This window comes from Diabrotica undecimpunctata, chromosome 2 (genome assembly GCF_040954645.1).
Source record: "Diabrotica undecimpunctata isolate CICGRU chromosome 2, icDiaUnde3, whole genome shotgun sequence".
Taxonomy (NCBI): domain Eukaryota; kingdom Metazoa; phylum Arthropoda; class Insecta; order Coleoptera; family Chrysomelidae; genus Diabrotica; species Diabrotica undecimpunctata.
The window spans coordinates 152,716,049-152,739,373 of record NC_092804.1 but is presented as its reverse complement, the minus strand read 5'-3'; the positions used below and the strand labels follow the sequence as shown (position 1 = coordinate 152,739,373).

The following is a 23,325-nucleotide window of genomic DNA, read 5'->3' as shown; positions in this document are numbered from 1 at the left end:
TTTTTTTAATAACTAGACTTTCTTTGGTATGTTTGATATTACTAATCTAACATGCGTCTATATTCTTTGCTAACATGTTTGTTTACAAGAAGTCTGTTCGAAAAAATGGCTGACAGTATTTTTTCATGAAAAGTCCTACTCATTAAATGTCGAAAAATGTTTTTTAATGTCGAAAAACCTAAAAAATATTCACAAGGAAACTAAGTTCCTGTATTTGGCTGTATACCATATATTAAAAAAATTTTTGAATAAAATCCTTTATAAAAAGGTATATAAAAAAACCCAGTTGGGCTATGTTAAATTGACAAAACGTTTTCGGAATAAGTATTCCATCATCAGTGTCAAGTTAATACATGGATGTAGCCACTAAATATGGGGGTAAAAACCCTTTAAAAATTACTAAATGAAATTTAGTTTACATTATGTCTAATTTAAAATTAAGATGGTAAAGTTACCGTTGGATTGGTAACATGGCGACATATGAATCTACATTAAGTTGCAAGTCCTGAGACGGTATGTCTACGAGGACTTTATTAAAGCAACTGATTGAAATGATTCATTGATTCATTTCAATGAGCAACTGATTCATTTCAATCAGTTGCTTTAATAAAGTCCTCGTAGACATACCGTCTCAGGACTTGCAACTTAATGTAGAGTCATATGTCGCCATGTTACCAATCCAACGGTAACTTTACCATCTTAATTTTAAATTACACATAATGTAAACTAAATTTCATTTAGTAATTTTTAAAGGGTTTTTACCCCCATATTTAGTGGCTACATCCATGTATTAACTTGACACTGATGATGGAATACTTATTCCGAAAACGTTTTGTCAATTTAACATAGCCCAACTGGGTTTTTTTATATACCTTTTTATAAAGGATTTTATTCAAAAAAATTTTTCTAAAAAATATTGTTCAGAGTAGTTAATAACAAATATGACGTTTGACGTATGACACAACGTTATAACATTGGTCAACAATATTACCTATTTTAAAGTGCTAGTGTCATCTACAGTGTATAATAAATAATTAGATTAAATATAAATACATATACTGAATGTTTATTAAAAATATTGTATCTGTAAACATTAAAATTAAAAAGAAATATTACAAGCAATTCACAAGTCATATCATAATATCATTTATATTTCAAAGCTTATTAAATTGGAAACATGCTAAGACATCTTTTGTAAAAGGGCTAAAAAATATTTTTATACATGGTCGAAATAATTTGTCGAAATGTTTCCCTTAATATTACCCGTATATTACGCAAAAAAAAGCGAAAAGTAATCATAAATAAAAAAAATAAGATATACAGTTGACTTGAATCAATATCCCTCTATTAACTAACTACTTTTTCCCAAGACACCTAACTTTATATTCTAAAAATTCATCTAAGGTTTCATTTTGACAAAGTACGGTTGCGAATAATTGAGCAAAGGTTTTTAGGGCACTCTCTGCAATCTATAAAACACCGCTCTCAATTGTACACGATTAAGCAAACAAAACGGACCAAATAAATTTTTTATGCAGATTTTTACTGTCCCCTAGTTTTTTACTATCAAAAAAAACCCCAAAAAAATGTTATTGTATGCTGCTATCACGCAAATGTATATGTATATAATATAAAAAAATTTAATTACAAAAAAAAATAACTAAATACATTTTTTATTTTTATAGAGTATTATAAAATAAATTAATACAAAATAATAACAAAATATTATAGCAAAACTTATTTTTTCCCTTTCTGTTCACTCACTTAATTATACTTTGCTTCCGGCTTATGCCTAACCTATAGTTTAATTTCTAACTACTCAAGAAAGAAACACATAAAATATATTTTTGAATAGTACACTTTATTTTGAAATTATTGAAAAAAGCTTAAATGGTAAACACTGTCCTATAATAGACTCATACAGCTCACATCCTTTCAACTTCACTTCGACAATCTGAGAGCATCGGGTTTGGGGTTCTGGCGCCATCAATGGCAGATCCGGTCAAAATCATATTACAAGTAAACAAATAACAAAAAAAGACTGATATTAAATAAAAAATTTATTAAAAAATATTTAAAGAGAGCTTTAATTAGTTAATACGGAATTTCTATGGGTATAAAGAACCAGAGACTAAAATAGGTTATATGTGAAAATCAGGTATAACCAAATAAACACCCGTGAATCACCTAAGAATATGACATAGGGACAACAGCTTGTCATGAACTTTAAATATGTCGATTGAACATAAGACACACTCATAGGCGTAGCCACAGCGGGTGCCGTGGAACCCACACTAACTTTCGCGGGGCGCAAAAATTGGGATCGTTCACTTCCAAAAACAACTAATCTGTGAACATTTTTAGTAATATTAAATAAATGAGATATTAAACTTAGTATAGTAATATGTTTAAGTGAGCAAACCTGCCGCATAAAAGAAATCCAAATCAAGATATGAAAGCCAAATCAATAAATAAGATATGAAACTTAGTATAGTAATATATTTAACTAATGGTACAATTTTCTATAATTCCTGTAACAAGTTGCACGCTGAGCATAATAAAATCCAAAGTTCGATCGACAATGCTACAAGACCGTTTGCAATAATGGTGCCTTTTTAACAAGAACTTGCTGTAAATATAGTGTAGTTGACGGATTTTAAAAAATCGTACCATTTCAGCCACGAATGGTATTCTAATATGTTGTTACAATGAATTTATAATGTAAATCTGATTTTTTAATGTATTTTTTATATGTGACCACTCAAATTTTTCTTATGATCACGCAATAATTTATTATAAAAACAAATGTAACTCGTTTCAAAAATTTACTGTTCTAAAAAATATATTTTGAGTTTAAAAAAATATTTCTACATATTGTAAACTGTTTTTCATTACACAAAAATAATATAGTTGTTGGATATTAAAAAAAGTACATGTGTAGGTGAGAGTTTTAGCACTGGAACCCAGACAAAAAAAATCGGCTACGCCTATGCACACAATCACACATAAACACCCGCGCACAGGCACTCAAACATAAAATGCACATACACACAGCTCAGTGAACTGCAGGAATTTATTCGTTCAACCCAGACGCTATCCTAGAGACAGCATTTGCTCCTAGAACATCAGTAAGATAAAGAGGATGTGGAATTCCCACTAACGTTGGTAATAAAACAGATGATTGTATCCCGTCTACTTAAAGCTTGCAACGAAAATATTACTGTGGTCATTCTACTTCGGGATTACAACCGAAAAAAACCTCAAAATATGCCTATCTGGACTGATAGTAGCAACTCTTTTCGTTCTTCTACTTCGGATATTTCATTCACAAATATGCTCCAAACACCTGAAGATCAAGTACAATAGCAAGAAGCCTATAAAAGTAACTCTCAATAGTCGAGCTCCAGTTGTCATTATTTGGTAGCGATTGGTATTTAGACCCAGCGATTTAAAAAATGTTGAAGGCAATACAGATATTATACATGGTGATAAGGACTCGTCAATGCTACGAAAATTACCCAAAGCAACAAAAAAAGGAGATCCTTGCCTTCTAAGAAGAAGGGAACAAAAAAAAACACAGGAATCTTGGTTATGCGAATTATGCAAGGAAGACGAAGAAGAAAAAATGACTGATATAAGGCTAAGTAGCACATGCAGCACTTAAATCCACGAAGAGTGCATGGGTTTCATAGCCAAAGACAAGATAGATACATTCTTATGCCCTAAGTGAAAAATAATATATTTTTAAGTTTATACACTATATTTGCTTAACATTTAATAAAACTGTTAACAATTATTCTGAAACTATTTTATAAGTATTTGATGTTGTGTTTTACAGTTAGCCATAAAAATTCACTTAGTTTAGAGTGGCCATATTGCTGACACCATGTGGTAATATGGCCAACAGCAGTATTTTTTTAATTACTCCATAAATATCGCATATTTATAACTGTTTTCAAAATTATAAAATAAATATATATCTAGATAACCCATATAACTGTAATAACAGTTACTCTTTATAAAAACTTGAATTTGGCCCCAAATACAGACAAAAGATCTTAAGGTGACCATATTTCCTGCACATACCTTACATATGGAATTCATGGTTCGTGAGACATTCCGAAAATTTTTAATGTATTTATTAAATTGAAAAAGAATTAATCAAGCATATTCCTGTACTGTTTTTGCATTTGAGGAATGCTCCTCCAACCAGGCAAAGTTTACAATATTGTAGTGTTACCTCTTGTAAGCAATACAATACATACAAACAATATTTTATCATCTACATACACCATAATTCTCAGTCTTTATCTTAAATTACCATAAATGATGTCATTTTCTACTATTTTTAAACCCTTTCCATATGGCAGTAGTAATTCAGTCTTAACAAAATTATTGCTAAAATAATCATACATCATGTGTTTGCACCTGTTAAAAAATGATCAGTCCAGAAAATATTTAAACATATAAGAATACCCATAAATATAATGTAAACAGTTAGTGCACCCCACCATATATAAGTTTCTCTTCTGGAAGGTACAAAATTCTTCAAGGTCCAAATTCCTACCAGCAGACCAGCAATGGCACCGGAAGCGTGCGCAACGTATCCTATATTGTCGTTTAGTTCCAAGTAAAACTTGTTGTACAGTGAAGTACCAACATCTATACATGTAATAAGCAGAAAAATTCCCAGCTGAATTGATGGAAAATCCATTTCATTCCAGTTCTAAAAATGAAAAAAAATATATATATATATATTTTAATACGTCAAATGCCACAAAGCATAGTAAAACAATGGTAGAAGCGTTTGCAAAAGCTTTTAGAAGATTTTTCAGACGAAGATAGTGATAGGGATAAAAATTTTGAATTATGTAGTGATGAAATAAGTAGTTTTTAGTCAAATGAAAGTGTTCCAGAAAGAAAAAGACCAAAAATACAAAAAAAATTACAAAATGTACCTTCAATATCACGATATTTAAGAACAGTAGACTTATATATATACTATATTATGTATCTATGAGTAGACCACTAAAAAAACTTCATCCCGTTTATCATTAACAATTTTCATATCTGTCAACAAATATTACGACTTTGTGGAATGGACAGCTACGATCTTATAATGGTCTTGGCACAAAAAACAATATGAAAGATAACTTTATACAATTTTGTGTAGAAAAAAAACCTTTAATAGCAAACACATTTTTTAAACAACATCTCAGAAGGTCACATACATCGAAGTCACTTACAGACAGAGAAGAAGAATCACCAAGTAACGACAAGAGTAGCACAAGAATAAACAAAAAGACTATTAAACAAACAACGAAAAATGCGGTACAGTTGTCCCTTGATAATCCGACATGTATGGGACCAAATGGGTGTCCGGACATTTTTGGATTACCGTACACTGTAGCTCGTCTAATATCATAGAATCTAGATATCGCAGTCGGATTCGAGGTCAGATAGAGTTTCACCACACTCGCATCTCTTAATAATATCCCATTTATCTTTTACGGCCAGTTTTACAATCAGTGGTTAACCATATGGGTTAAGTAACCTTTACCCATCGAGTTAGAATCTAACTCGATGTCTTTACCCCTAGTTTAACTGACAGATGCTGTTTCACATTCACAGATTCGGTTATGGTCACTTAACCTTAGGTTTCGTTTTATTTTTCTTATGTTGGTAGGAAATTATGGACAATAATCAGATTTTTATGGAATATTGTCAGTAAATATTAAGGACATTGACCAGTATAGATGAGTTATGACACATTTGTCACGTTAGATCAAAAACAAAATATACAAATATTATTCTCATTTTCAAGTTCTGTTCTAGTGTGGTAGTTTGTTCTAAGTAGTGGTTGTTTGTTCTTCCAAGTTAAAATTAAAATTATAAAATGGAATCCACAAAAATGTTCAAGAAAAAATCAGCGTTTTGTGCTTCCGTTTTAAACTTGTTCTCGCCATTGAACTGACTTTCTAAACGAATTAAATAAAAGTTTGGCACTAAGTATTACTGTATCTGTATCTAAAAACCCTATCGAACGGAACTGCTCACAGAAAACACACGAAATGAAGCATCCGGTAAGAATGAGATTCATAGCCGCGACAGGTTTCAGTCAGTACAAGCAGACACGGCGGCGACCTCGACGAGAGGTGCGTCGGACTACCGAGCGTGTCGGATGGAAAATGTCAGAGTGTCAAATTGGGTCAGATATTAAAAGGCGAAAATTTTACTAGTGCAACATTTTTTTAATCTAAATATCATTAACTTCAAAGAAACAAACTTACCATAAATATCGTTCCAATATGACCAGTTATAAGAGCGTAAACACCGGCACTGGCTCCAGCAAGGTAGGTACGAGGATCAGTGACTGAAGTACCTAGAGAGCCAGCTAAGACACCTGCGAAGTACACTGTAAGCACCCTCCATTTATGAACCATTTCTAATGGAAAACCAAGGAATAGTTGGACTACTAAATTTACAATTAGATGAGTATACCTGCAAAATAGAGTTAATCAGTCATAGATTTCTGTCATCTAAATTAGATGGCGCTACATAGCGATAACGCTCTTTTTAAGTGCGAAATTTACTTATATCTTCCGTTTTGTTTTACTATTTTTCTCCTAAAAATAGTTGGCGCTCAACTTTTTTATTAATTAAATACTCTGATCATTATTCTTTATTATACGTATTAATAATACATTTTTCCCTCACAAAGAACAATACAAATACACTTTTGAAAACACTAGAGGACAAAGATCTATGATAGACTATATTATATCGCATACACCTCTCTAATCTTGGATGTAAGAGCACTAACATTATCAGAAATAGGAAACGATCATAAATTGGTTTTGTGCAAAATCAAATGAAAACACATACATGTGATAACAAAACACCAGAATACACCACAAAGATAAAAGTCGAAAGCTTACGGAATGACCTCACAAGATACCTATTTCAAATAAGAATAACCGAAAAAAGCATAAACACATATCACAGAAAGTGATGGATCGAAAAAAACTGGGCAAAAATTAAGTCTAATATTTTAGCATCGGTAAAGGAAGTTCTTGGCGAAAGAAATATAATTAAAAATAAATCATTCCCAAGGCGAAGAACTCCCTGGTCTTTTGCAGAAGTTAAAGAAAAAGGTAAAGAAAAGAAAAAGCTCACCTGAAATACAAGTCAACCAAAACACAAGACGCATACCATAATTACAAGAAAATAAGAAACGAAAACATGAACTTGTAAGAAAAATAAAAAATGATCACTGCGAACGCTTTTCGAAAGAAATGGAACATGATTTCTATGGTCTGCAAAAGAAAATATAGCGCTTAATAAGAGGTCAAAGAACGGAGGTAAAGGAACTAATAGAACTAAAACATATAGAAAAGGATACATGGATTGATTACCTAAAAAATCTCTATGCAGGGGAAGAACAAACGACGCTAGAACTGATAACACCAAAAATTACCGCAAACTAGTTCTACTATTCAAAAAAAGGAGATAAAAAACGGCCAGAAAACTACAGAGGTATAAACTTGTTAAATACTTACAACTAAAAGTTTACAAGATCTAGAATCAGAGGATAAGTTTAGCAGATGAACAACAGGGTTTTCGTAGTGGAAGATCGTGTACAGATGCAATATTCGTTATAAAGCAAATTACTGAAAAATCACTAGAGTATCATAGACTAGCATTTCTGTGTCTGATTGACTCTAAGAAAGCATTTGACGGAGGAAGACTCAAAGATGTAATCCATCTTCTATATAATAGAGAAGTTCCCCTAAATGTTATAAAAACTATTGAAAACATCTACCAAAACAACAAAATGAAAGTCAGAATAGATGGACAACTTACAGAACCTATAGAAATAGGCAGCGGAATAAGACAGGAGGACTCAATGAACACTATAATAGGATACAGAATGGGGAACAAAGAAGTAAAAATACTCTTTTACACAGACGATGCAATATTGATAGCCCAAGATAAAGATAGTCTGCAAAGATTGCTCCACAGATTTAATATAAGAGCGAAAGAATTTAATATGACAATATCACCTCAGAAAACTAAAACGATAGTAACCAGCAAAGAACTAACCAGATGTAAAATAGAAATTGATGGTATCAGTATTGAACAAGTAATGGAAATAAAATACTTTGTACAAAAAGCAAATAGACTGGCAAGATGCCTTAATAACACTATATGACGAAACATACACATTAACATTGAGATTAAGTCATGATAAAGCTAGTTAAAGACCAATAATGACTTATGGCTCAGAAACAAGACCCAATACAGTCACAACACAAAGGCTACTGGAAACGGCAGAGGTGAGAGTACTGAGAATAATTGCAGGAAATACGCTGAAAGATCGAAAGAGAAGTGAAGACATTAGAAGAAAATGTAACGTACAGTGTATAAACAAATGGACACTAAATAGAAAAAAAAAAGAATGTAATAACCACATAAGCAGAATGGGAGAGACCCATTCTGCTCGTCGTCAAAATAGCAAGAGATAAGTCGCCAATCGGCAGAAGAATTATAGGATGACCATGCAAAAGATGGAGTGACAACCTTCCAATAGGTATTAATCCTCCAATGAACAAGCAGAACTGCTTATAAAGAGTAAGAAGAAGAAGAAGATATATATCTTGTAGATATTCCAATCAAAATCTCCCCGCACCTTGGTATGTACCTAATTCTTTCATTACTTGTGATTTTCAAATGAAAATTGTCAAAGGAGAAATCGTAAATTACTCATAAAAATATGACACACTAGTAGAAAATTATCCTAGCGGCCTAGCACAGAATCTTATGAGGCCAAACCGAAGATTAAAGCAACACATATTATTAAGCAATTATTTATATGTTTATTTAATTTGACTTAAGTATTTATTTTATTTTTGTACATCCCAAACTTACAAATAATTTTTTTTAAACTTATAAAATAATAGAAAATTGCCATAGGGCACTTTACTGCAAGTGACCTATAAATAAACAAAATATACTTACTTATTGTAATTTATATTACCTACATATCGTTAATAAATGAAAAAGTTGAAAAAAATGAATGAAAGTAAACCACAATTATTTTTAAACTACTATTTTAGAATCCTGTTTTCTATTTCCAATTTCCAAGTAACAAACAAAATATTTTGTTTAATTTGTATTTTGAGAACGACTTCTGAAGCGTGACCGTATTTTTCAATAAAATTGTGGGTAGGTAGGTACTCCTATTAAATTTAATAGTTAATATAAAGGAGTTCTAGTAGAAAAATTGATAATTATAAAATAAGAGCATTTAAAATAATTTATACTAACCCTATATGTACAAACATGTATGTTAAATATCTCCAAACTTCTTCTCGTTTATAAGGATCATAAATAAAAATTTTGCCTATATGAAAATTTTTTTCATCATTTGGTTCATAATTATCTTCATTCATAATAAAAAATGTCAATTCGATAGCTGAGATAATAATTAATGCTATGGGCGGTGGCCAGCATGAATATTTTTGTTCGTATAAACCATCGGGTTCGGTACATACTTGATGATGTTTTTGTTTTGGAAGGACATATTGGACATATCTAAAATAACATAGTCTATAAAGCACATTTGTCAAAGTATCATTATGTTTTACAGTATGTGGCAAAATAAACAGTACTGAAATAAATATTAAAATGTTTATTATTATTTATATATTTAGTATACATGATATAACCTTGAAAAGATTATTCACGACGACGTTCCCGATAAAACAGATGTTCAAGATGCTCTTCGTTCAGTTTTTAGCATTTTTTTGTAGTGTTCACGAAGGTTCTTAATAATGTCTGTAAACGAATGCTGTTAAATGGCACAAAAAAAAATCTTGAATTTTAGTGCGTAATTCTGGAATGTCAGATGGTGGATTGATACGAAAAACAGCCTCCTTCAGCATTCCCCATATATACGCATTATATGGCGTTAGGTCTCGTGAGTACGATGGGTATGGAAAATTACTGCCATGTGAATTAAGGCGATCTCCAAAATGATTGCGCAGCATTCGAAGAGACTCCCTGGCTGTGACAGGTTCCCCCGTCCAGCTGAAACCATTGTTGATTAAGTCGTAGGTTCCTGGCAAGACAGAATCGCTGAAGAGCCTGTAGAAATGGCGTGATCATCTGTTCTATGCACCGGTCCTGATTAACAGTTAACGTCGTTCCATCGTTTGCTTTAAAGAAATTCGGGTCCAATATGCCATATGCGGATACAACACACCAAATAGTAACACGGTCACTGTGAAGGGGGTGCTCGACGATTACGTCGGGGCGTTCGAATCCAAGAAACTGTATTGTCTGCTTGTTAATAGATCCGCATAAATGAATATGGCTTTCATCGGAAAACCAAATATTCAATAAGAATGAAGTATTCTCATAATCCACAGCCAATATATGTACGCAGTATTCGACTCTTACGCGCTTATCAGCTGCACTCAGATGCTGTCCAGTCTGTATTTTGTATGCAAACCCACCAATATTCTTGAACATTCGACGTAGCAATCTATTACTGATATTCAATTTTAGTGATGTTCTTCTGAGGCATCGTTTCGGCAATTGCAGCACTTAATAAAAAATAAACCCGTGATTCGTGTTGGTTGTGACTGTCACTGCGACTCACGTGACCTTTACGTTGGCAAAGCACACTTCCCGTATTACGAAACTTGTCAAGAACTGCTAACATAACGCTGTTCCTAGGAGGCTGTCTCATAAACTTAGCCTAAATGCGATGGCACCTGATTTTAAGCTTGGACCGTTTTCGTGACCTTTTCCGTATGACCGAAAATAGTACTCCACGATAAAAACTTTTTTTGCAACACTGCAGTAATCTGTCGTCTGCATAACGACGAAGTAATCAGTACGTTTTGGCGCATAACACATACAAATGTGTTAGCGGCCAACCCTGTATAACATACAGGGTTGGCCGCTTAAAAGATTCCACCCAAATATTTGGCAATATTCAATGGATTTCGTGAAAATGATACAGGTTCCATGATTTTAATTCCAAAGTGGTCATTTTTGAACGATATAGACATCTGTAATTTGTCAATCTCCAAAAACAAAACAAAGTCGTAAATCGTGTTACCATTTATAACAAGAGAACGGCTATACCGATTTTAATGATATTTGGTTTTTGGATTTGCCTCAACCCCGAATAACAGACATTAAAATATTGTTAACGTTTATAGAAAAAATGAATGTTGATCTAAAAGGTGTATCTTTCAAGTCGGTCAAATCTACTATTACGTTGCTAATATCAGTTCTCACTATATTCATGGTAGGATAGTGGTCAGTATCCCCGTCTGTTACGCGGGATATCGACTCCAGGGCGATTTCTCGCCGGGGAGAAACTTTTTGTTTTTATTAAATTCATTAAGTTTTTATCTTTTACTATTTTAAATCTTTTATATGACAAATGATATAACAATCAATTAAATTAAAATAAAATAAGTAACCAGTGTATATTTGTCACATCTAATTCATATTCTGTAACATATCCTGTAATTTGCCGGTGATTTTTTTCTTTCGCTTTTGAAATTTACATATGTATATAAAATAAATATATTTACAAATACTATATAAAATACAGTCATAAAAAGTCTTGGTTACACCATCTATACCTCAGGTACGGTTGGACCGATTTTCATGACTTTTGATTTTTTTGGATTTGCATTATGTATAAAATTGATCTTCTTCTTCTTCAAGTGCCCTGTCCGTTGCGAACGTTGGCTATTAACATGGCAATTCTGATCTTATTTGCGGCGCTTCTGAATAGTTCGACCGATGTGAGCCCGAACCACTTCCTCAGATTTTGGAGCCACGAGTGTCTTCTCCTGCCTGGCCCTCGCTTACTGTCTATTTTTCCCTGGACAATCAATTGCAGTAGACGGTACTTATCGTGTCTCAATATGTGGCCTAGATATTCAAGCTTTCTTTGTTTAATTGTATTCACGATTTCTTTCTCCTTTGAAATGATCCAATGATCCCAAAATTGATCCATGTTGATTAAATTCAGAGTTAAAATCGTGGTACACTGACCAATTCTGAACACAAACAGGAAAAGAGTGTTTATTGTTAAAATGTCCACTTGAATAACAGTCATCGCTTTGAGCCTTTTCTTAACGTAAACAAATGCTCTGAGGGTAATACACTTTGTCTTGCTATAAAAACCAACGAATGTACATTTACATTTTGCTACGTAGTTTTATTCATTTTTTAATTTGTTTTTCACTATTTTTTGAGTTGATCTTTCGCAAAATATGTAAAATGAATCGATTGAAGGCACTTATTTTAAAATACTGACAGTATTTTCTACCTTTTGGTATGTAAGATAAGTAAACCGGGACCTCCCGGTTTCCTAGCTAAGACAACCTTCTTCTATTATTTATATTATTAGTCGATTTCTTTAGTTGTCTCATCAATCTGTAGCATATACATTCTAATATTTGTTCTATGTTTTATTAATACGACAGTAAATGTGCGATATTCGGGTTGGTTTTTCATGATTCTAGTTTTATTTGTATAGTGTTTTGGGCATACACTATTATGATCTTTAATTATTTCTTATAATTCTTGCTTTCCCTTAGATACTACAAAGTTCGATTAAATAACTTTGATCACAAGGATCACATTCTTGTCTAAGTTTAAGATTTAATTTTATCATTTTTTGAATATAAAAATATATTATGATATAACAAAGTACTTACAAATTTATATATCTAGAAAACACTTCCTTGTAGGACGCATTTCTGACCATGTTGTAAAATTCATTGAAATCTAAGACGTTATTTCTATTTTTGTCAGCAGCTTTAAAAATTCTTTCTGATATGTGTCTTGGTATTTCATCGTCTAGCTCTAATGTTTCAGCCAGTTCACTCAATTCTACACCGCCAGATTTATCCCTATCAAACTGAAAAATATTTTATTAAACACTTGCAAAGTAACATAAAATGGTAAATATATGGATTATGTTACTTTACTATTAACTAAAAAAATTGTTATCCAATTATTAATAATTTGTTTACCTTAGAGTGTAAAATCTCCCATGCAAAATAAAAAAAAGCAGCGGAAAGAAGGAGAGTTTAATTTGTTTACCTTAGACTGTAAAATCTCCCGTGCAAAATAAAAAGGGAGCCGAAAGAAGAGGGGTTCAAAGGGATAGTGGTTCACAGCATAAGGTGTTACCAAATAGACTGGCATGATGCCTTAATAACACTAAATGGCGAAACAGACACATTAACACTGAGACGAAGTCAAGAATTCATAAAGCCAGTGTAAGACCAATAATGGAATATGCCTCGGAGACAAGACCCGACACAGCTACAACGCAAAGGCTACTGGAAACGGCAGAGATGAGAGTACTGAGAAGAATTACCAGAAATACGCTGAGAGGTCGAAAGAGAAGTGAAGATATTAGAAGAAAATGTAACGTAAAAAATAATTCATTTGTTTTATATCTTATAGAACGAATATTAATTAGAACCGTGCTAAAGTTGTACTCACTAAAATAATTTGAGGTTTCTAGTCCCCCAGAACACGTCGTATTGTTTAAAAATGTCGTGTTGAAGAGGCAACGGAATAGTAATTTCAGTAACTTTTACCTTGATTTTTGCAGATGCATAATTCTTTTCAAAGTGAGAAAGAACCTAAAAGCAGCAAGATTAGCTTCCGCCTCAGTTGGACCAATTCCATAGGCATCGTTAAATTCTAGAAGGATTTTTATATCTTCAGTCTTAGTGAGAAGTCCTTCAGAAGCCAAAAAGAGTTTAAGGCTTCTGTTATTGAATCCTTCGTAAGTACTGAAGTAGGTTGGTCGTGTAGAAAAAGAAGATGTAGCTTAATGGCTTTCAAGATATCTGATTCTCTTAATCTTGCTAGAAGATATCGACTGTTCGAGTTATTGGTTAATCTAACTCTTGGTGGGGTCAAAGGATCCAGATTTATCGATGGTTCCAAAGTATCCTTCTTTATGAAGTTAATATGAGAATGGAAATCATTCTTAGATTTGCAAGTTTCGATCAAATTTGCAAAATTCGCAAATTTCGTGCAAATACACAAGTCGTCAGAGACCAAAAAGGCCACTTAACCTCTAAAAATCATACGAAAAAGCTGAATTTTGCTGAGATGTCCATTTTGGGACACAAAAAAGATTCAAAATTGCAGAATATTAGGGATATTTCAAAATTGAAAGGTAACCATGTGTTTTGAAAACAATATTGCAGAGGCATAAAGTTTGAAACGACACAAATAATAAAATTAATTTGTAAATTAAAAGTATCCAGATATAAAAAAATATGAATTAAAACTCTATAAACCAGATCTTTCGATCTGTTTAATGCTTAAGCTGCCCCTGGTTAATTTCCTGGGAGGTAGATTACCAACTATCCCTCCATCTTTTAGGTGGTGTTCCGGGAGGTCTTGAACCGGGCGGGTTGTTTTTTAGGGCAATTTTTGGGAGTCTATTCTCATCCATTCGTCTTACATGATTGTACCATCCTCTTACGCTGCCTTCCCCATCTTACAATATCTTGAATTTTGCACTGCTCTCTGACGTTTGTATTTCCACCCTGTCTCTTCTTGTTTTGTCCACTATTGTTCTTAGGGTTTTCATTTCGGCAACCCTTAGCATCTGTTTCGTTTTTTTGGTATCTTCTCGCACTTCCATGCCATGTCATGATCGGTCGTATGCAAGTCTTGTAGATTCTAATTTTACTGTGCGCATATACGGATTTGACCAAACTATCGCCGCAGACATCCCGACAATGCGGATGCTTTGTTGATCTGACTCCTTAGGTCCTTTACTGGGTCGTGTGTGCTTGATACATCTATGCCCAGATATCTGAATTGCATCACCTGTTCTATGGGGCTGTTCTCATCCACTAACTTACATCTGAGCGGATCTTTTGCTATTGTCATACATTTAGTAATTAAAATTCATTAAAATTAGAAATTATATTTAATTTTCTAATAGATTTCAAAATTACTTTACCACTGTTTCTTTTTGTACAATTACTTAAGGACCACCCTGTATATATATATATATATATATATATATATATATATATATATATATATAAATTATATATATATATATATATATATATATATAAAAATTAGATATTAAAAATAATTTCTCGTTGACTCACATAAATACCCAACAGGGGACCACACATACGTACTGATAAGGTGATAAGAATTTAATCAATTTTAAATGTGGATTAATTTAAAGAGACTCAGCGTCCGGACCACATTTTAATGGGATATAGCCAACCACTAAAATATAAAATCTTATAAATTTGCAATTCAATCAAACACAAAACAAGATTAAATTAATGTATATGAGATGATAAAATGCATCTATCTAAAATTAAAAACAACTTAACTTTATCGGTCTAAAAAGCAATTTTAGTAACAAAACAAACTAAAAAAAAACATTTTAAATGTATTCTACTGATTCTATGATTCTAATGTTGGCTATATCAAAGAGAGATAAAACGGAAATCCTCATGGGACGATCACGTTTCGAACGTGTAAGTTTTAAGTATAACGAAGAAAGAAAAATAAGTTAAAAGGCCAATAAAAGAAGTTAAACTGCAATATCTCGGAGATATAATGCGTTAAGAAAAATACGGCATCTTAAGATTCATAATTCAAGACAAAACAGAGGATAAAAGAACTGTGCGAAGAAAAGAATGCTTGCTAATCTAAAAGACTAATAGGTACTAAAAGAAGAATTGCTAATCAAGAAGTTCCAATCAGCATATGTTCCTGACAAGAATGTGTGTATAGATGAGACGATGATTCCTTTTCGAGGACGACTGAGCTTTCGTCAATATATACCGGGAAGCGCCACAAATACGGTGTAAAATTATTTTTTAAGTTGTGTGGAGTGAAAGGTTCCACATTACAATTTTAAAATTTATACAGGAAAAGAGCAAACACCTAATGAAAAGTCAATTGGTACAAAAATGGTGCTACAGCTTATGGAACCACTTTTACATTCAGGTCGCGTTCTGTGCACAGATAATTATTACACTAGCGTGAATTTAGCACACGAACTTCTGAACAAAGATACACATTTAATAGATCACACTAAGAAAAGAAAAAACAGGAAGCATAATCCAAAAGTAGTAAGTGAGGCTAAATTTAAAAGAGGTGAATTAGTCATGAGACACAGCAACAGTAAAGTCATAATTAATTGGAAAATGAAAAGACAAAAGAGCTGTTATGTTCCTCACTACAAAGTCTATGCCTAAAATAGTGGATGTGCAAACAAAAAAGGGTGTGGTGAGAAAGCCTTCCACAATCGTGCGGTATAATAATAAAAAGCATCATATTCATCAGCAGTGCGTAGGGGTATTAAATAATATAGGAAAGTCTAAATAGGACTTTTGGTTAATACATCTATTAAAAATGCACATACTGCATACGAGGCTATAACAAACAAAAAATAAGTGTCACTAAATTTAGAGAAGAAATCGCCTCAGAAATTTTTTGTAGTCAAAATCTTCAGATTGAAAATTTGGATGATCGCCGTGTTAACCAAGAAAGAAATCACAAACTTTCCGTAGTGGAACAGAGAGGCAATTGTACAATATGTTATAAAATTAATAGTGATAGAAATGGATGTAACTTTGCTATAAAAGAAACAAAACGTGTTAGAACATCTTGTCTAGCATGCTGTGAGAAGTTCTTGTGTACCAACTGTTTTTTTGACACTTTTTGACACTACTTGACTCATTGACTGATGACTGTCAAGCAAAAAAATGAACATTGTGTCCAAAAATGGTACACACAGTTTCTAAGAAGATAATTACGCGTTTATTTCTGTCACAAACTGTGTGTACCATTTTAAAAATTTTGATTTAAAACCAAAATTTTATTTTGAAAACGACTTCCGATGTGAACACCGAACCACCAAAATATACCTAGTATTTGAAATTTCCAAAAATGTAATTTATTTCGCAGTAATTAGATTTTAAAAAGTACAAATGACAAAATAAAATAATTTTGGAACATAATGTTCCATAATGTTTGTATTATTGTAAAAACGTGTAAAATGGGTAACCAGTTTTCAAATTGTAATAAAATGTTTGTAATTTTAACATATTAAAACATAGTTACTTTTAATTCATGATTTATAAAAGTACAACTAAAAACATTCAATTGCCTAACCCTAATATTCCAAGAATAAATATTGCTAAAAACCAAATTGTTGAAAACAGCTGATTTCTGATTTTATTCAAAACGGTAATTCTGGTTCTATTATACATGACTCATTACTCAATGCCGGAACAATAAAAACTGCTATGAATTATAATTATAATTAACACAAAAAGTACTTACCTTGCGAAATACACTCGTATAGTATTTATTTTGATCCGACTTCTCTTCCTGTGTAGATTTACTTTCATCACTAGAAGACATCTTAACTATAGGAAAGGAAACAAAATCCTGTTAAAATAAAATACACACAAACCCGTCATGTAAAACTTCACTGATAGTACCTATTATCAGTGTTGATAACTAAAGATACCTACAAAGCTATTCAAAGTTAGTATACATTAGATCATTTTATTCACGGAATTTACGTAGAGATTAAAATGATATCAAAATGTCAAAAACAATGTTTGTTTTGGCAAATTTAAAAATTGGTTATACCGATAAAATGAGATCCGGCAAGGTTAACAGTCTACGTTTCTATTTATCAGTAGCGTAGTTTGTACTGTTTGGGAAACACCTTACCTTGAATAATATTGAAGCAGACTAAAGGTAGTTAATGTTAATGTTAAATACAGCACAATTTTTGTCACATTATGATGAAGGTCAATTTTTAACGGAAATGCGGTGTGCGGTACATATATATATATATATATATATATATATATATATATATATATATATATATATATATATATATATATATATATATATATATATATATATATATAATATTTTTAATTTTTTTTAAATTATAAATATAAACCTTTATTGTGGTGTTTGGAAGAAAATAACCAACTGATTAATATCTGGATTTCGTCCTTTAAGATCGACTACCGACAATTTAGTAGCCAAAAATGTATTGCAATTTATTTTTATGTGCACAAAGCATTTGATTACTTGGCATTACAAGATAATTTCAAGACTGGAATCATGGGGCTATCAAGGAAATATACTTGCTTTTATTAAAATTTTTCTCCTAAATAGAAATTTCAAGGTAAAAGTAAACGGTCTTCTTTCTAATGTGAGATATAAAAAAATGGTACAACCCAAGACTCGGTAATCAGCCCGACGCTTTTCCTTATAGGTACTAATGATATAATCAAGTTAATGAACACACCCATTCAAGCGAGATTGTACGCGGATGATCTTATAATATTCTTAAATGGAAACAATATACAGCGTATGGCCAAATTACTACAAGATCAACTCGATAAATTTATAGCATGGTCTGAAAGGAGTGGTTTTCCATTTGCTTCATCTAAAACTCGCTGCATCATATTCTCAAAGAGACCAAAACAGATAAAAGAAACACCTACTTTAAAACTTGGGGGTCAGACACTTGAATATGTAAATACAATTAAATATCTAGGTTTAATATTTGATCAAGCTCTAACATGGAAGGACCACATCAAATATATATCAGCTATATGTCAAAAAAGACTAAACCTCTTGAAATGTCTTTCTGGTACGAACTGGGGAGCGGACGGTAGAACTCTACTCATATTATATAAAAATATGATCCGCTCCAAGATCGATTATGGATGATACGCTTACTCGTCTGCTTCAACAACAACTCTAAAAGTTTTAGACACCATTCAAAATAATGCTCTTAGAATAATAAGCGGTGCATTTAGAACAACCCCTATCTTAAGTCTTCAGGCCGAACTCAGTGAACTACCATTAGATTTAAGAAGACAGGAATTAATGCTCTCATATACATCGAAGCGGTACTCTTTACAATATCACCAAACCATTCGCTGCTCGAATGTCCAGCATGCAAAAACCCACATTCCCTTTTACGAAAGATGCAGACGAATCATAAATGAATTAAACCTTAAAGTCCCCGAAACCTATCCTAGCAAGATGCCAACTTCCCCTCCTTGGCTAATCTTCTCCTCACATAAATTTGGATCTATTATCAGAAAATAATAAAGAAAGCAATCGTCATCTAATTAATTCTAAATATCAAATCTTAATTTCTCAATTTTCTTCCTTCAAACAGTTATTCACAGATGGATCTAGAACATAACGTTGTGTAGCATCTGCCTTTGTAACAAAGAAATTAAATAAAGAAATATAAACTATCGGAGACTAATACTATTTTAACAAGAGAACTCTTTGCAATATATGAAGCCATATGTCACGTTACAAAATGTTCTGAAACTAACTTCTTAATAATTACTGACTCACTAAGTTCTCTAGAAATTATCTCAAAAATCTATTAAGTTATATATACAAAAAGGTTATACTTATAAAAGGAATTAGAAGAAAATTCTGCCGTTGTAATACTAAACAGGATATGACGCAGTTTTATGTCTTTAGTGATTTACGCGTTTTCATCTTTATTCTTGTTGAAAATTAAGTTTCTCAGCTTGATACTTGCAATAAAAATTTGCATTCGTCTAAATTTTAAGTAGGTTGGTTTACTTTAGGTTTGTTCCTTATAATTTAGTTGCTAAAAAATGTTTATTTCATGTTTGATATATTGAATGTTTATATTATTTAAAACAATATAATAATAATAATAATAATAATAATAATAATAATAATAATAATATAACTTGGCTTTTCCATATAAATGGGGTATCTTAGATATGGTATAAAAATTTGTACCACCAAACTTTTATCACTTTTTTCTGGGAACGCTCAGTGCTATAAATATGTATCGCACAAAATTAAAAACTACCACCAAAATGATGTGATAATAATTTTTGGTAAATTATATTCCCCAAAACCCAGTTATTACCAAAAACGCAATATTTGAAAGTTCCATATTTTTGCCCGTTAAAGGGTTAAGCGGAAACCACACCTAAGTGATCACGACGCGATGGCGTTTACGATGGCGACCGCAATATGACATACTGGTTGCGACCTGCTGGCGATCAAAGGAATTTGTGCAGCCAGCGTTCTGACGGCAATCATGGCGATATAATATAAATAGTTTAGCGTTCAGAAAGCAGCAGTTTACGTTTATCGCTGGTCGCGTCGATGCAAATAAAAATGGATATCGAAAAGCTTCTTGAAATTGTAAAAAATATTATACATTGTTCGATCTGTCCAACCCAGATTACAAGAACGTACGTATTTAAAATAAAATCGTTCTGTAGCATCAACTGGTTCCCTACAATTTGTTTTTTATTTGGTGATAGAATATCTGATCTAAAGTTTCATCAAAACTTTCAAAATTATGTATCTAAAATATGTATTGAACGGTCCTCATCTCTGCGAAGTTCTGGATACAATTTATAAAATTCTCCTTGTTGCTTGCGTCTCAGGTTAATTTCATGTACCTACACAAACATCTCTTTTTTTTTGCAAAATAATCTGCATAAATATCTGCTTTTGTGAAGGGAAACAATAGAATGCCTATGCATAGCTTTCATTAAATTTTTGCAATCCTTCTTCTTGTAAATCGCACATTTTATAAACTATATTTCCGACTCTATTTGAAATCGCAGGTCGATATCGGTCCGATGTAATATTCGCTTTGGCTTTTTACAGAAACCCAGATCGTGATCCCATCCTGGACGCGAACGTGATCGTCGTCGCTTAGATGACTGTGTTCTCCGATTTAAGGCACCACAAAAAATAAATTTAAAATTATTCTCAGTCGCCAAACGGTCAGCAGGAGTCACAAATGGAAAATGAACATTAAAGTAAATTACACCAATATAATCATTTTGCTGGAAATACTTTATGGAAATACTTTTATATTCCTTTTCATAGGACTGATTATGTTCGTCAGTTTCCCTTGCCGAGAATGGTCAGCTCTTGCAATGACCTCCTATTGGATCCTTTCGGCCCAAACATTAATGCTTTCAAAAGGCAACTTAAGAATGTAATTACTAATCTAGATATATGATGTTTTTTTTTTATATATATATTTTTTTAACTTTTGTGATTTGATATACTGTTTTAATGTACAAATTTTAACTGTTTACTTGTTTCTTTGTTATTGTTTTGATGTTTATTGTACATGATCTTTACTTTTTACTATTTGTTGTTATTTATTTGTAAATGGTTCTACTGTTGAAATAAATAAATAAATAAATATTGGATATTTAAAATAACCTACTAACTAAGCTCAAGAGCATAGGCGCAAAATTTTGGGCCTTTTTTCGAATCCTGAGAAAACTAATAAATATTTTTGAAAAATTTAAACGTATAATGAAAGACTACATTATTACCGAGGCCGAAAGTCCCTGAAAACTTCTTCAATGTTTATTTTACTAAGTAAAAGTAATTTTAGTAAGTGTGAAAAAGAAGAGAAAAGGGCAATTTTTAATTTCAAATATCTCATTCAGAAGAAACTTTTTGTTTATTCTAACGGACTTTATGCCCTCGGTAATAATGTAATCTTTCATTCTGCGTTTAAATTTTTCAAAAATGTTTATTAGATTTCTCAGGATTCGAAAAAAATGAATGCATTTAAAAAGCATTGGCCCGAAATTTTTCGACTACGCTCTAATTCAGTCTCGTATTTGAATAGGTACTAACAATCGATTTTCCCGTTTTGCCTATTGATGAACTAAAACTTTTAATGATCATTTAACGACTAAAACTACTTGAAACTGTACTTCAGTCGAAAATGATTTAACTAGATTATTGAAGTAAGCAAGGCAAGGAAAACATATTAAACATATTAAAAATTCTAAATTATAAGCAAAATGCGTATAATCTGGAATTTATTTATAATATTATTGTAGCAAGATAGTGACCACTTTCTTGTAATGGCAAAAATCAGAGAAAGAATATCAAACATAAAGAAGGATAAACATATGAAACAAGACATAATTAATGTTGATAATCTGCGCATTGAAATCTTTGCGAGAGAGTATAGGAGACAAATGGATGAGGAAATAGAGAGCCTGGAAGCGGGGGAAAATGTGGAAGAAACATAATAACTGAGAAGACATCGAGAATATTGGGGAAAACCAAACCAGTTAGACAAAACGAATGGTTTGACGAGGAGTGTTAAGAAGCAACAGATAACAGAAATAAAGTATACCTAAAGACAAATCAAGCTATATGCACAAAAAGAGCAAAGGAGGAATACCGGACCCTAAGAAGAGAAGAAGAAAGATTACATAGAAGAAAAAAAGGCAATTTGAAGAAAAGCAGTTAGAAAACATAGTATGGCTAAGAACTCAAAACGAAGCTCGAAAGTTCTACAGAAATGTAAACAAAATGAGTAAAGAGTTTAAGCCAAGAATAGGGAGCTGTAAGGATGGAGAAGCAAATATCCTAAGTGATACGGCCTCGATCTTGAACCGATGCATGGGTTGAATTTTTCGATGCAAAATTTAACGGCCATTATATCGAAGAAGCAGATAATACCTTAGCAGATCGAAATAATTAAAATTTATTCAACCCAAACGAAAGATACCCTACGACTGAAAGGGTTTCCCAAGTCATTAAAAAGCTTAAAAATAATAAAGCACTAGGAACTGATCAACTGACCACGAATTAGGTGGGTGGTTAGATGAAGTTGAGGCCGACTTAGGGATACTAGAGATCAGAAGATGGCAGAAACCGAACAGAATGAGGACTAATCTTGGAGCAGGCCAGGATCAACAGAGGATTGTCGAGCAAAAGATGATGATGATAACACAATTCTTGTATCAGGTTTCAAGTAAAAAGAGGTTAATAAAAAGAAGAAAAGCAATAGATTCGATATGTCCGAGGCCAAACTATAAAATACTAGTGCACGAAAATAAGATATAAAAATGCATGGGAAAAGAGTAGAACTAGGGGATATAATAACAGTAATAAAATAATAAACAATGCTGGTTATTAAAGTTTAATAGTTTAATAAGAGTAATAATTGTAGTCAGTAAAACATTAAGCATATACAACATTACTGGCCTTTAAGAGAAAAACTTATATTTACCTTGTATAGTTTGGTTTTCCCACATAATTTTTACTTAAAATTAATATCTTCACCAATTAACCTTAACAGATAATTAAAAACTAATTGAAGTAAACATCTATAGTCATTTTTTCATTTAATCATTTTATCATTTAAGAATCAAGATATACAGATATCGAGAATACATTAAG

At 32.0% G+C, this 23,325-nt stretch overlaps 1 protein-coding gene across 1 annotated transcript; it reads right to left on the bottom strand.

Moving 5' to 3' along the window:
* Positions 1-1,443: 1,443 nt before the first annotated feature.
* Positions 1,444-23,308, bottom strand: LOC140435060 (rhomboid-related protein 2-like). The gene is made up of 6 exons (XM_072523745.1): positions 23,156-23,308; positions 17,389-17,474; positions 12,750-12,952; positions 9,328-9,594; positions 6,291-6,501; positions 1,444-4,726 (listed from the first exon to the last, which is right to left on the bottom strand). The coding sequence occupies exons 1-6, from the start codon at positions 23,178-23,180 to the stop codon at positions 4,415-4,417; spliced, it is 1,104 nt and encodes a 367-aa protein (XP_072379846.1). The 5' UTR covers positions 23,181-23,308; the 3' UTR covers positions 1,444-4,414.
* Positions 23,309-23,325: the final 17 nt, after the last annotated feature.

What these genes read in the sequence shown, in the direction of transcription:
- LOC140435060 (XM_072523745.1), bottom strand. Translation starts at nt 23,180, where the DNA reads ATGTGGGAAAACCAAACTATACAAG. An exon ending in ATACGAGTGTATTTCGCAAG is followed by an intron (nt 12,953 to 17,388) that starts GTAAGTACTTTT and finishes AATATTTTTCAG; the next exon opens with TTTGATAGGGATAAATCTGG. An exon ending in TTTTCTAGATATATAAATTT is followed by an intron (nt 9,595 to 12,749) that starts GTAAGTACTTTG and finishes ATGTTATTTTAG; the next exon opens with ATATGTCCAATATGTCCTTC.